Source organism: Danio aesculapii, chromosome 1 (assembly GCF_903798145.1).
Source record: "Danio aesculapii chromosome 1, fDanAes4.1, whole genome shotgun sequence".
Taxonomy (NCBI): domain Eukaryota; kingdom Metazoa; phylum Chordata; class Actinopteri; order Cypriniformes; family Danionidae; genus Danio; species Danio aesculapii.
Genome location: NC_079435.1, coordinates 41,251,372 through 41,267,598, shown reverse-complemented (window position 1 = coordinate 41,267,598; position 16,227 = coordinate 41,251,372). Strand labels below are relative to the sequence as shown.

General features: G+C 33.3%; 1 protein-coding gene across 1 annotated transcript; it reads right to left on the bottom strand.

Moving 5' to 3' along the window:
• Window positions 1–3,023: 3,023 nt before the first annotated feature.
• polr1e (RNA polymerase I subunit E) lies at window positions 3,024–15,544 on the bottom strand. The gene is made up of 12 exons (XM_056445671.1): window positions 15,454–15,544; window positions 15,126–15,229; window positions 14,935–15,011; window positions 14,764–14,849; window positions 13,596–13,648; window positions 11,649–11,793; window positions 10,036–10,146; window positions 9,855–9,951; window positions 6,638–6,768; window positions 6,398–6,479; window positions 6,181–6,312; window positions 3,024–3,311 (listed from the first exon to the last, which is right to left on the bottom strand). The coding sequence occupies exons 1-12, from the start codon at window positions 15,509–15,511 to the stop codon at window positions 3,146–3,148; spliced, it is 1,242 nt and encodes a 413-aa protein (XP_056301646.1). The 5' UTR covers window positions 15,512–15,544; the 3' UTR covers window positions 3,024–3,145.
• Between the last annotated feature and the right edge of the window lie 683 nt (window positions 15,545–16,227).

The window sequence follows — 16,227 nt, the reverse complement described above, 5'->3', positions numbered from 1 at the left end:
TAATGTTAATGAATGGTGTTTTTAAAGCACATAAGCACTACAGTCCATCATTAAAATAATCCATACTGCAGAGGCTTAAGGAGTGTCTTCTGAACCAAACCGTTCGTCCATCATTAAATTAATCCATACTCCAGAGGCTTAATGAGGGTCTTCTGAACCAAACCAATGGGTTTTTGCAAGAAAACTTTCCATTTTAAAACTATACATCAGTTACAATGCCCTCAATTACCCATTCTCTGTCCACACAACATGCACCTCAGCAAAGGTTAGTGTAAAGCTGTTTAAATTCTTTCAGTCTAAATTCTCTTAAAAATCAAGACACCGTATGTCTACAGATTCCAGCAGCAGCGTTGAACTGATTGCCTGCTGTGATTGATTATCCTGTCTCCTCATGCATGTCTGTTGTGGATCACCAGCCTTTCCGAGGCGACTTGAATGAGTTACTGATATTGTATGTTATTGTACTAATAGAAATGACTGAATTTGAATTATCAATCTATCTTCTTAAAGCTGAAAGTGTCATCCTTTTGGCCTTTTCAAAAGTTTTAAATATTGATTTTTCTTTACAGAAAACCATCACTTAGTTTACAAAACCGAGAAGAGGCAGGATCTTATTTTTTACACTGATGTGTTCATCTGAACAAAAAGAGGCATATACAGCTTGGATAGCTTGAGTGAAAATTTACAGGGTAAACCATATATACAGTCATGTGAAAGTTCTGACATTTTTTTTTCTCTATCAGGACATTAAAGTTATGATTTTAGCAGGTCTTAAAATCTGAAAGATAAAACATTAGATAAACAACAACATATAGCTTTAACAAAAATAAGTCAGACATTGCTAATCGAATGACTGAACTGGTCATCAGCACAAGTTTTAGCAGTGTGTTGGTCTGGAGCTTCAGGTGTGTTGTCCAACAGGTAACGATTAGCCAAAATTGGGACCTGCAACTAGTGACCATAAAATCTACAAGAGCAAGTGAAGAAAACTTTTCAGTAGTCCAGATCTTTGTCATCCATGGCTTTTTCTATCTATCTTATTTTTGTTAAATAAATATATTACATGTTGTGAGATGTCATGTGATTATGCTCATCTGAGGGTTTTATCTTCCAAATTTTAAGATCTGCCAATGACCATATTGTTATGTCTTGATAAAAAAAAAAAAAACAACAACATGAAATTTATTAAGCTGGCCTAACTTTCACATTACTGTATATACAGGATATATAGACCACAGCTATGTTTGTAATGGAATACTACTTTACTATACTGCAGATTGCCTATTATTCTTTAACAATGATAAAACAGGACAGTAATTTTATAACGTGTAAATTATAAGTTTGACTTTTTATATTTTAAAAGTTTGTTTAAAACTATCAGATTTAGGCAGTCAAATCAAATGATGATTCAGATTTTTGAATGAACTGGAAATGAAAGTCACACCCACTGTAGTAAAATGGGTAAAATGCAATAGTTGATGAGGTATAGTTTACATGCACAGTATACATTTTGCAGGAATAATACAGAAGTATCCCATTGCAAACATAACAGATGTAAGATTTACAGCAGGCTGTTATTATTTTTGTAATGTTTTCACACCGACTGCTGGTTTGATTTGTAAAGTGCAATATGTATCTACTAAAATGTGCCTATTTTTACAGTATGGTTTTTATACTTATTGTGCAGTATAAATATAATCACTATTGTTGAAAACCAACTTGTTTCTGCAGTTCTTGTCTGTAATCGCATACTGCAAAGATATGGATTTGATTCCTATAACCAAAGACACAGAGAAAAACGATTGTTTGCCATAGAGTCAATCTAGGTCCATATGTACTTGCTAAATAAAAGAATGTTTTGCAAACAAAAAATAAATTGAGCATCAAAATAAAGAACTGCAAAGGGAAAATTAAGTTGAGAAATAAATATTAAATTTGCAAACAAAAAATAACTGCTAATAAAATCAAGCAGTGCAAAAATAAAAATAAAAATAATATTTGCAATTAAAAAACAAAAAAAAAACTATATATATATATATATAGATATATACTCTATATATCTATATATATGTATATATATTTGCAAAATATTTTGCTATGGAGTCAATCTAGGTCCATATATACTTGCAAAATAAAATAATGTTTTGCAAACAAAAAATAAATTGAGCAAAAAATAAATGAATAAATGCAAATCTCGAAAAATGGCAAAGCGAAAATTTATTTGAGAAATAAAAATTAATTTTGCTAACAAAAATAAAGAACTGCAAAGGGAAAATTTATTTGTGAAATAAAAAAAAAATTTGCAAACAAAAAAAACTGCAAATAAAATCAAGCAGTGCAAAAAAAAAATATTTGCAATTAAAAACACAAAAAAAAACTATATATATATATATATATATATATATATATAGTTGTAAAATATTTTGATAGCATTACCTTTACACAACCAGTCCAGTCAACTGCAATGCTCATTTTGATTAGCTTTTTTAGTCAACTGAGTTTGCTATGCTGTTTTCACTTTGCTGATTTGACAAGAGGGCGGAGTCAAGGGAACTTTGGCATTTATGGTAGGCCCGGACCACCCTTTTGTGAAATCAGGACCACAAAGTGAAACGAACAAAAACGTAAAGTGCAAAGCAATGACAGGGATGTGTTTGCAAATTTATATCTTTTTTTTATTGCAAAAATTGCTTGATTTTATTTGCAGTTCTTTTTTTTTGGTTTGCTAATTTTATTTTTATTTCTCAAAACTTAATTTTGCCTTTGCAGTTCTTTATTTTTGATAGCAAATTTAATTTTTCTTTCTGAAAAATATGCTTTGCGATTCTTGGAGATTTGCATTTATTTTTTTATTTTGCTCAATACTTTGCTTCGTTTGCAAAACTTAGACTGACTCCATAGTTTGCTTGTTACACAATAACTTTAAATCAAAATTCCAGTCATCTTGAAATATACCAAAATTATCTTCATCTGGAGAGTTTACATCAGTTTGTAAAAGTAATCAAAGCACATGTCAATTCCAGTTTCTTTTTAATGAATAATGATTTATTTTCAATTCAATCTTAGAAGTCTGTAAAGTAACACACACAGCAGTTTTAGCTTGTACCTGCACATCTTAGAAATGAATGCAGCTACTGTTTTCAGGTTAGTTCATCCTCTTGCGCTTCTTGCGTTCCATCCGTCGATCATAACGCACAAGAGGAAGCACCAGAGAGACCATCCTGTGCTCGTCCTGCATCAAGGCCCCATCTGTGCCTAAGGTGCTTTGGCGGGACAGGGTCAGTCCCATGGCTTTGGCCACCTCCAACATTCTGTACACAGACATGATTTTTGTCCAATATATCAGCATTTTAAGATAAAATACTAAAACAACACGTTCATACAACATATTAAAATTGAGATAAAAGGGGTGGTCCACTATGATATCATATTTTAAACTTTAGTTGATGTGTAATGTAGCTGTGTGAACATAAACAACATCTCTGAATGTAATGCGCTCAAAGGTCAATGCAAAAGGAGATATTGGCTTTTACAGAGTTAGCTTAGCAACGCCTACAGCAAATGAAGCTTAGGGACAACAAAAAAATACATCTGGGCTAGTGAGATCACAAACACTTCAGGTTATGCACATACGCCATGTGTAGCAAAGGGGCGTGGCCAGAGGCAATGTAATGTTTTAGCAGAGAAAGCTAAAATGCCGTCCAAACGCTGCTATTTCCACAGAGCTTCTTCTGTTTCTGTATTTGGGCTTCCAAAAGACACGACACAAAGAGAGAAGTGCTTACAGTTTAATTTTAATTATGTTCCAGAGAATTATAAAAACATATAGCTAGCATTTGACAAAGGACAGCTTCCAGAATCTCTTCAAGTTCAGTGCTGGATTTAGCTAAAAACTCCTCAAAGAATGAGCAGCTCCAACCATAATAGAAGCAGCTGTGGATTGAAGTGTTATTTGTCTCTCTATCCGGCTGTTTTCAGTGCGTTCTACATCTCAAATACAAACTCGCAAAAGATGTGTGAACGTTTCCTATTACTTACACATGCTTATTCCAAATATATGTGAAAGACACTTGTCAGATTTTTTTAAAGAGCAGGCATGAGGTTCAGCAGTGTCCTTTTCATTTCTGTCTGATTCAAGCTCAAACTGATACGGCTAACAGCTACTCTGACTGACAGTATTTACACAGCAGAGGCACAGCACATTATGTTAGCTGACCAATCAGAGCCTCTTGAGGCCAGGCTTTCGGCGGAACTAGAAAATATGATATTGTTTTCATGTTAGCCGAGTAGCTGTATATAATTATAGATATATGGAAAAAATTACATGATTTTTTTTTACAAATGAAGCATAAGCACACATTGCTTTGCATCTTATAAACACAACCAAGCCTTAAAAATACACTCTGGACCACCCCTTTAAGGCACTGATTCCTCATGGACATTTTCTGATAACTCCTGTTTAATAAGACCATCATATGAAATCAAATTATGCTAATTTATTTAGCATATAACCCTGAAAGCCTGCTGTGTAATATTTGATGTATGAATTTTGAAGGTCTCTAAATTATCAACAATTATCAACAAATACTTTGTATACATAGACTGTTGCACAAAGCTGGTTTGTTTGTTTGTTGGTTCTGGCCGAATTTCATCACCACAGGAACTTGCACTACACAGCAAACTTGCTACAGAGCAGATTTTATTCCGGGTTTGCAAACCCAACCTGGACCACCAGCTATGAGAATAGTGACATCTATATTTGATTCCCCAGTTTCCAAGTGTAGTTTTTAAAGTCTTTTTTTTCAGTCAAAATTGCCTTTTGTTTTCAATAATTAATTTATATTATTTGAATTCTTATTAGTTTCTTATTCTTATTATTCAAATTGTAAATTAATATCGTAGCTCTAAAATTTTTCATTTAAATATCTACATATACATTTGCTTTAATATAAATTAAAAGCTTTTAAAATGACCCTTTTGAGCTCTTTGTGAGCCTACATTATCATAAGCAGTTGAATGATTTGCATTGATTTGATGATTTTTCTTTTTTTTTTGAAGTTGCTTTCTTAAAATTCTCCTGCATCAGCAGTGTTTATTTCTGCCTTGTAAATTCATTACACATATTTCTGATAATGATATCTATTCAGAGAAGAGAATTGCTGGCTGTCTCTTGATAAGTGAATAAATCGAACTCTCTCATGTTTCATGTGATTGTCTGTTTACTGCACGCATCACATTTTCAGGTGCATGCAGTCCAGGGTTAATCACAAACTCTGCATTAAAATGTTTATATAGATGTGAAACTACTTAACCTGTCCTGATGGGTATTGCACGAAACAAAGATAAGGTATTTGACTGGAAATTTCAAACTATTCCTAACTCGGCATTTAGCCTTGATTCAGTTGCATCAAAGCAGGATAAATAAAGCTACTTTAAATTACTACAGAGATTTATCCTTTGCAAAACTAACTGATCACTAGGATTAAGCTTAGCTTTGTTGTTAGCCTGTTTCGCTTTCAATGCTACTAGAAACTACGATGTGTTTTACAGTCACTCCATGTTCCTGGCAATTTACATATATTGTCCACCATTAGAATAAAAATACGAACATGTGTATTAGCAATAATTTTATGTATGCTCATTCATCACCATTTTAGATTTCCATATTGGAGTATATATAAAACATACAATATACACACACAAGGATTTTAAGGACCTAGATTTTTTGGCAAGACAAATATTAAAATTAAGCCTTTTTCTGACCACATTAATGCTTGACTGAAATTTTCTTGTCCACAAACATTTCCGTTATTGAAAATGCACACTGTATTTATCACAGTGATCACTCTAGCATGAGGACCAGTTCTCACTTTGAACTAGCTTGCATATTTAACACCTGTTCTTAGTACTTATAAACCACATATTAACGCCTTATCTGTCCCATATTTCCCATTATTCTCTCATATACCCAAACGTAATCTCACAACTACCCTGCCCTGATAAACCTTAATTTAATTTTGAGGCAAAGGTTGTAGCTAATAGTGTATATGTGTTACTTAAGTGTAACAGCAGATGAATATATTATCCTATATCATAATTTATGAACATTAAATTCAGAAAAACCAACAAAAGAATTTTCAATATTAATATTATGTTTGTAAATGGAAGCATTGGACTGACTTGTTATCGCTGATGCTCATGTCCCTGTGTAGGAGTGTGAGGTTTGCAGTCTGACCGCCCATGTGAAGCAGTAAAGCCAAACAGTAAGAAGCCATTTTCATGCGCATGGACATCGACACCGTGTTCCTGAGACTGTAGAGACAAAACGTGCATTGATATATGGCAATTATCTGAAGGTTTGGGCAAAAAAATGGTAAATATTAAGACACAAACACACCTGCCATTGTGGAAACTCTCTACAGTGAAATTCTTCAGTACTTTGTTGAGGATGATTCGTGGACATCCATCCTCACTACCAACTTGTAAAAGGGATTAAAAGCAATTCAGGTTATTTATTTATTTACTTTAAAAAAACAGTGTCCATATAAAATAAGTGTATTTATAATCAATACATTAATATCATCTACTGTACCGACCGACGCATTCAATATTTTAGCTTGGCTTCTGTAAAACTCACATTTAAAGGAAAGTTGTTTCTGTAGCGAGGCTCTGATGACAAAGGAAAGGTACCAAGCACAACGACACTGTCTGTCTCGATCCGCCTCGTCCTTAGAAAGTGTTTGAAGATGTTTGAGAACCGTCTGCGGACTAAAAAAGGCAATTAGATTAGTACAAATAAGAATTTCAAAGTCTAATCAGGAGCTAAAAGTGACCTCAAGTTAAACTCTTTCTACACAAATTAATTTCCATGACTCTGAAACATCTCTAGCATGTTTGTAGGGTTTTTTTTAATTAAAGGGACAGTTCATCCAAAAAGAACAATTCTGCCCTTTACTCACCCTTTTCACAAACCTGATTTTGTACAGAAACAACCCTGTTTCTTTCTTCTGTTGAACAGAAAAGAAGATATTTTGAAAAATATGTTGGAAACACATTGACTTTCATAGTATTTATTTTTCTTACTATGGAAGACAGTGGTTACCCGTTTTTAACATACTTCAGAATATATTCTTTTTTGGTCAAAAGAAACTCAGGGTTGGAACTAATAGAGGGTAAGTAAATGATGACAAGTTCCATTTGTGGGTGAACTATTACTTTAATACTGACAGGAAGAATGCATTAATTTAATAGTTAGAAGACCTTAAATTAGTTTAATATAACTTTTTAAGTCTCTAAATGATCACTGGAGACCTTTAAAATGATCAATCATGATCTAAATCAGTGGTTCACAAACTTTTTCAAGTACCACCACAATGACCAGTATTGAAATACAGTGGTGTAGTAGGCCTAATTAAGCAGCTATAACACTGCACAGTTCAAAAACAAGGCAGATTAATTCCTATTATTAAGAATATGTATTATTGTCAGCCACTTTAAACATTATAAATAGTTTGAACATTAACACTGCAATGTACATATGACATATTTGTATATGTTTGAAATCATTTTATATATATGTATTTTAAATATATGATTTGGAATTACATTTAAATTAGAAACTAACTCTGTCGCATGCCACTTACAGTAGGCTTATGTCAGAATTATGAATTCAGAATTATGTCAGACTAATTCATATGTGCTGTGTTTTCGTGATTTGTTGCGAATGAGATCACTTCTTAAGTGAACCATGAAGTTTGTGTTAATCTTGCACCGATCACTGTTTTCAAGCAGACTCTGTTACGGTTCACGGTTCCTACACGGTTCCTAGCACACGGAGAATAACTATAATTACATTCTACCACTAAGCTTCAAGCATGGCAAAGTTGCTTGAGTCTGTTCTGTGTCTCGCGCCGTTTGAATCAAACCCAAATTAATAAGCTTAAATCTGAGGTAACAAACTAAATCGAAAACCGTGTACGATGCTTTACAAAACAAATAACTTTGTATATTGAAAACACACATTATTTTACACAACTACGAGCACACATTTTAACACATCTGTGATAATTATTTTACCAATCATGCAGCCTGGGGAAAATCCTGAGTTTGTAATTACTGAAACGCCAACACAGCAGCACTGGTCTGCAGAAGGGCTTCTCTAGCGGGCATGTATCTGCTCCGCAAGCGCTGTGCGCATCGTCCTCTGGCTCTGCGCCAAGCGGACTGATTTTTAACATCTGCTGACTCAATGCACTAAAGTAAACATTCAAAGCACACTAGCATAATCGTACACTTCAGGGAACAGCCAATGCTGTGTGATCACATGAGTCTCAGTGTTATCGTACGTGTCAAAGGGTTAAAAGTGAGTTCATTTTATTCTTTTATTATTTAGCGATTCTTCCGCGTACCACTGGAAGGAAGCCCGCAGTTTACCACAGTTTGAGAACCACTGATCTAAATGATCAGATTTTGCATAGTTAAATTTAGGCATGAGCCTGTATAAGATTCTGACGGTGTGATAACCTTGGATAAAAATATCACGGATTCACGGTTTTGTGATTACTGCTCTAATACATGTTCTATTTAAACGTCTGGGTAAAAAAAAAAAACCTTTTCCCCTTTGATCACAATATATTTTATTTTTTGAAAGATTTAATATATTTTGGGAGAGTAAACATGTCAGGTTAAAAAGTTCAAATGAATCATGGACATCTGCTGATTTCAATAGTTTCAAAAACAGATTTCTTTACAATTTAAAAGCCATATTTGGATATCTTTTTTGCTAGAGATACTGATGTCCTAAAAAACAACAACAAAAATGTAAATAAAAAATCTTACACATACCTTAGGAACGGTATTACAGAAAATTTTGGCGGTTTTAAAACCTTGACTTTTCCAAACCGCGGTATACCTTGAAAACGGTTATCGTCCCATGCCTGGTTAAATTACGTAAACATTCCATAGTTTACTGCAAGCCTTCTCTGTTTTGGTTGATAGTTTTTTTTCAATACAATTTATATTATTTTATTTTGAAATTATGTGAACACAAAAAATGATCAGCATATAACAGTGAGCATAAAAATACATGTAATAAACAAAATACAGAAAAAAGGACACTGTTAAATAATAATAATAATAATAATAATAATAATAATAATAATAGCAACAACAACAATAAAAGTAAAAATAAAAAGGATAAACTAAAGAATAAACGATAGAGATATACTAAAACAAAAAATATAAAAATAATTCTACTTTTGGTTAATAATTTCAAATATTTCTATCAAAATTTTTTTATATCAAATAAAACAAAGTCTTTTGAATGTTTAATTTTTAAAAATATTTTTTAAAGAAACATTAAGTAGCAACTTGTATATCACGTAATCTGATTAAATGAATGTGGTCTTGTTCACCAATCATTCATTCATTCATTTTCTTTTCGGCTTAGTCCTTTTATTAATCAGGGGTCGCTACAGCGGAATGAACCGCCAATTATCCAGCATATGTTTTACGCAGCAGATGCCCTTCCAGCTGCAACCCAACACCAGGAAACACCCATACATTCTTACATTAAGACACATACACTACGGCCAATTTAGCATATTCAATTTACCTATAGCACATGTCTTTGGACTTGTGGGGGAAACCGGAGCACCTGGAGGAAACCCACGCAAACACGGGGAGAACATGCAAACACCGCACAGAAATGCCAACTGACCCAGTTGGGGCTGGAACCAGCGACCTTCTTGCTGTGAGGCGATCGTGCTACCCACTGCACCACCGTGCTGCCTACTCACCAATCATTAATGTGTAAACATGAATATTCACTTATCAAAATCCTGTAATCTCCATACCAGCGTTCATCTCTCATCTTCTGCAGGTCTTCAGGGCTCAGGGTTGCATACTTCGCTCCGACATCCTTCAGGGATTCAAACTCATTTGGAGCCAACACTATAACAAAGTTAAGAATCTAAACACTGCTCTTCAGTGGAGCACTACTAGATTAAGAATTTTGAATCAAAGTCAAAAGGATACGCTGGTCAAAGGGGTAAACATCCTCTAGTTTATCCGCGTTAGCATTGCATGGAGGGAGAAAGAGGGCTGCATCAGTCTGAGCCTCCGTTTCAATCACTTCGTTACGAAGAGCTGGATGCCAGAATTAGAGAGAACATGTTATTATGCATTTTTAATACACAGTTCAGTCTTAAGAATAGTAAAAATCCATACTGCCCTACAAAGGTAACTACACAAACACTGAAACTGAGGAAAATGTCTTTAAAATATCTTTACACCAGCCAGTATGTTCTTTGTACCTTGCTTAAATGATCCAAGATGATTTGTCTGATCCTGGATTTCTTAAATCATGATATCTGATCTCTGGCTAATTTGGTTCTTTAAACAAGTTTGTGAAATTAGATTAAAACATATGGATGAATTCTGGTCTTAGATTGAAGCATGTGGTTGTGAAGGACAGATCTATCCATTCTAAAAATCATGATGATCAAAGCAGCGATCGTCTGGCAGCAAGACAGCAGCATAATGACATCATCTGATTTATATTTAGTTATCAAATTTGCAGTAAATGAAAAAGCTTGTTAAACGATATTGACTTTCCACATTTGTTGTGAATACCTAAAATTCATAGGATGCCGTGAAGGTGAGTAAATCAGAAGGTAATTTTCTAACCCTTTAAAGATGGAGAGAGAAAGTTTTGAATTTATTGCCATATCAGCTTCTGATGCTATTTCATGACAAAACCAAATCAAATTTTCAACGTTTTATAAGTATCTTTTTTTTAATCATAATTAAATGTTTTATTACAAGACATCAACAGCAATAAATAATACATAAGATAAAAATCTTTTTTTAAGGTTTACTTTTGATAAAAATGTAACCATTTTTGAAAGTTTCATATTTCAAAATATTTCCTTTAAAGTCTCTCCAGATATATCCATTTGGGCGATGGGCGTATTTGTTTCTGTGGTTTCAAAAATAAATATAATTTGGTATAATTCGATTAGTGCACCTTTAATTAGTTTTGAGCTAATGCGTAGTTACTGCACTTTGCATTTGGACAGAAACATACTGCTTAGGCCTGTCACGATATCCATTTTTGTTGTACGAGATATTACACCAAAATATATTGCGATAAACTATATTATTGTCATTTTAAGACCATTTTATGCCACAAAGACAATATAATAGCATCACAATGCAAGTACACTCATCATATTTTATTCTTAATATTTAATTTAATTATAGTCATATTAACAATGTAATAAGTAGGCATTGGAATCATAATGTGAAAACACATATCCTAAATAAATAATAATAAATGTTAACAAAAAAAGTGCAAGGTAAAAAGTAACAGAGGCTACGATATCTGCTACTAGATCTATTTTCAATTGTCCGACACCCAAATAAAAATATACTACAGTGATTTATAGTAAATACTATAGTGTTTTTAACCATAATGACACCACCAGTAGAGATAAAGATGTTGCACAATCAGCTAAAATGTGGCTAGAATTGTTTTTTATGTATGGGCGATATATATTGCATTACCAAAAATGATTGAGGTCATGTCCATGTGTTGTGTGATAAGCCGTTATATTGATTATTGTGACAGGTCTAATACTGCTGCTTACTTTCTACTCCTTTCTGGTCTATGATGTTGCTGGCGGCCTGTGCCACGGCCTGATGGAGCGTTTCATTGCCCACTGCATTGAGTCTCCTAGAGTTAAGAGCCCGCTTCTGTTTATTTGTCCCAAACGCTTCGATGAGAGCATCCACCTGTGCACAAACAAACCCAATGCACACATGGATGAATAAAAATGCATTTAAAATTTCATTCCCATGCTAAACTCCCACTCCTGTGGTGCACGTTTTGAATTTGGCAGTTCATTTTGATTTTTTCTAGGGATTTAAAGGCAGGCTGTTCTACTGTTCTTATTTCATAATGAAGAAAACACTTAAATATCAAAAAGATGAAATACTTTAGTAAAATAAACAATCTTAAAGTTTGGCATAATATGTACAAATTATTTTTGAAAAAAGAAACATTCTGTTAATAAAACAAATAAACGACTAGTCTAGTCTAAAATGTCACCCAAAAACACACTTGAACACAACTGAGGAGATTTTTCTTGTCCTTTTAAAAGTGTATTCATAGCTGTTTCACTTAGATATGTGTCACCATTATGTTCCCACTTTTGCTTTATGCTCACCTCAATATTCCAGATAATCGTAATGATAATAATCAATAAAAAATTCATGTTGTAAAATATGACTCCCAAAAATGTAATGATATATAAAGTATAAGAGTGTAAACATTTTTCAAAAACAATTAAAAAATACACTTTATTTATTTTTTATCATCTTAAACTCCTCTTTAGATGATTCATTTGAATATCACTTACGATTAGTAAATGATTACATTAAAATCATGCATACAATTATATATTTTTTAATAGTTAGTAGTTATTTGCAAGATCAAGTTAGTATATTCTACCTAATTTAAGCTTTGCATATTAACAAGACTGAACGGTCATGTAAATACTTTTGTGCATGCTCTTTGATTGCCTATTTTGTTAAATTATTTTATACCTTAAACCTTCCTTGGCATTCAGTGAGGACTGCAAAGAAAGAATTTCATTGTACTCTGCAATAAATGATTAGAATCTTGCATCCTGAATGCATTTGTGAATCATGCTCCCGAATTAGTTAGCAAAAGCACATTCTTAAACCAGTTGTAGTTTGTATGCAGTTAATAATAATGAAAATTACCAAACACTACTGATGGATTATGAACAAAAATATATCAAATGTGAAAGACCGTGATATTTACAAGACAATTGCTATTCTCATGGTTAATAATCCTAATGTAATGTAATGTTTGGTGCATTTCATGATGTAGATAAAGATTTGATGACGTAGATGATAAAACAATATTTATTGTGTCATTTGTAATCAGTAACAATCTACAACTTCTAAGTAATCGATCCAGCACCATGTATGTACGCAAATATGTAGAGTTGAAGTCAGAATTATTAGCCCCCCTTTGAATTTTTCTTTTTTAAATATTTCCCAAATTATGTTTAACAGAGCACAGAAATTTTCACAGTATGTCTGATAATATTTTTTCTTCTGGAAAAAGTCTTATTTGTTTTATTTCGGCTAGAATAAAAAGCAGTTTTTTTAATTTTTAAAAACTATTTTAAGGACAAAATTATTAGCCTCTTTAAGCTATATATTTTTTCGATAGTCTACAGAACAAACCATTGTTATACAATAACTTACCTAATTACCCTAAACTGCCTAGTTAAACTAATTAATCTAGTTAAGCCTTTAAATGTCACTTTAAGCTGTATAGAGTGTCTTGAAAAGTATCTAGTAAAATAATATTTACTGTCATCATGGGAAAAATAAAATAAATCAGTTATTAGAAATGAGTTATTAAAACTATTATATTTAGAAATGTGTTGAAAAAAATCTAATAATTCAGGGGGGTTAATAATTCTGACTTCAACGCTATGTACAGTATAATATACTAATATGTTCAGTACTTTTAGACAATCACCTGATGAGCTACTCACCTTATCTCTGAATGTTGAAGGTTGATTTTCGCTTTCAGCTTCTGTTGCTTCACCTGAAGACACAGAATTAACAATGAACATCCTGTTCACCGACATCCTATCAAACAAAATAAACCATAACTCACTTTCCTCGTGTCTCTAAAACAGTACTGTTGAATTGGAAAAGGAAATAGTGGAGCAATAATCATACCGTTTGCAAAACCTTCAGATTAAATGTTTTTCATCAATAAGTTGATAAAACATTTCACCTCTCATCAGAACTAGAAATAAATGTCATACAAAGTTCTGTCTTGAAACTCAATGCACATGCAGGTTGACAGGTCATCTAATCTGCTTCTACGTAATTAACTAAATGGAGCAGGAGATTGGTTGCTGTTGTCTCGACAGCCAATGAGCTTACTTCTCAACATTTTAAATGCACAGTGCTCTTCTAAGCTGTAATATTGCAGCGTGTTTTTCAGAGACCCTCCTCCACCTGTGTATAGATCCACTATGGGGTTACATAGACAATTTCTATATAATGTCACTGGTCCATGAAGATGTCCTATCAAACTATTTCATAACTCTAACAAGAGGCAACTCAATTCTATCCCATCTTAACATTAAAACAGCTGCCATAACATTCTCAATATACGGACCTTTTGGAAGCTATGGAAATAAAAAAAATGTAAAACAAGAAATACATTTAAACCATTGTTATTGTCTACATCTCTCAAAATAGTCTATACCGCATGTCTGTGAATATACTGGCAGTAGCAAGTAGCAACTTGTTCTACCATAAATCAAAGCAGCAGCAGCGTAGCAGATCTATGCCGTCAAGACCAAACACATCAAAATTGCCAAATACATATTTATTACCATACTAAATCTCTCAGAGCATTGTCATGACAGAAGTATTTAAATAGTATAAATTTTCTTGTTCACTATAAATGATAAGCATTAACAATTATTATGCAATAATAATAATAATAATAATAATAATAATAATAATAATAATGTATGAGATATTGTACTAACAGCACTCAATAACACGGTAATAAAAATAATATTACTACAGACTTTGAGGCATGCAAACATCTTCACCCCCAAAATGGAGTGAAAGTTCCTGAGACCTCTAAGAGCCCTAAAAAATTAATGTCCATAATATTACAGATGTAAAACTGTTTACCTGGTATAACAGGCAGCATATTGAACAGCTGAGCACTGTGAACCTTCATTTGCATGGTGCGCTTGTCAAGAACTCCCACAAAATACCTGTTGACAACATTTACACACCATTATTGAGAGGTTATTCAAGTGTTGCTCAACAAATCAATACATAACAGCTTGATGACCTCACTTGCACATATTATTAGACTGCAGCGATCCAGACCCAAAATTGCTCCCTACATAGGGAAGCCTATCTGAATCTGCAACCTATACAGAAAAGATAAAGTTAGTTCTTAACAGCACAAACAACACAATTGCTTCAATTTAGACTTTTTAAAAACATAAAAACAAAAGCTGTTTCAGTATGTATAGGTGTTTTACCACTATTCGTCTGTTTTTCTTTCTGGGGTTGGATGCGTTCAAGTGTCTGAAGACTGTAAAGTCCAGCTCTTCGGCATTTTTCACATGTCCATTAGAGAATTTAACTGTAATGACAAGGATATTGCTTTAAAACACAATGCGTGACTGTTTTAACACTTATACTGTTAGACTGAGTAACGTTACAGTTTATTATTTGGACGAGACGATGATATCCACGTGGGTGCGTTAAATACATAACAGAAGTATAAGACTACTATTTTACACCTAATAAATAACAGCAATAACGTACCAAGTTACATTTATGATACTCTGGGTATTAAAATCTTACCAATAAACGTATTCTGTTCCGTTTCTTCACATGTTTTCCACGTACAGGTCTCCGCCATTATTACTGTTTCCTCGGCTGATTTTCACACGCGTTCCTGCGCGAACAGCGACATCAATCGGTGTAAAAAGTTTAAACAGCCGTCCATTCATTTGCCCTGAGAGGATACAAATTTGCACAATTATTTCGAAAATATAACAAATACGGATCAAAGGCCTGTCAAGATTTATTGTAAAAGCTTTTAAAAGTAGTCTATATTGTTCACCAAGGCTGCATTTGGTCTAAAATGCTGAATAAATAAATAAATAAATAAATAAATAAATAAATAAATAAATAAATAAATAAATAAATAAATAAATAAATAGTGGGTAGCACGATCGGCTCACAGCAGGAAGTTCGCTGGTTCAAGCCCCGGCGAGGTCAGTTGGCATTTCTGTGTGGAGTTTGCATGATCTCCTCGTGTTCGCGTGGATTTCCTCTGGGTGCTCCGGTTTCCCCTACACAAAGACATGCGGTACAGATAAATTTAATAAGCTAAATTGGCCATAGTGTATGTGAATGCAAGATTGTATTCCAGTTTCCCAGTGATGGGTTGCAGAAGGGGGACCCCTGATTAATAAAGGGACTAAATAAAGGGAATTAAGCTGAAAAGAAAATTAATGAATAAATAATATGGATGAAAATGTTTATTTACCATAATTTTTGAAGAATCTATTTGGCTGTATTTCAATGTGAAGAGAACAATGCAAGCCAGCTTGAAGCAGCAGAAGCATCTAA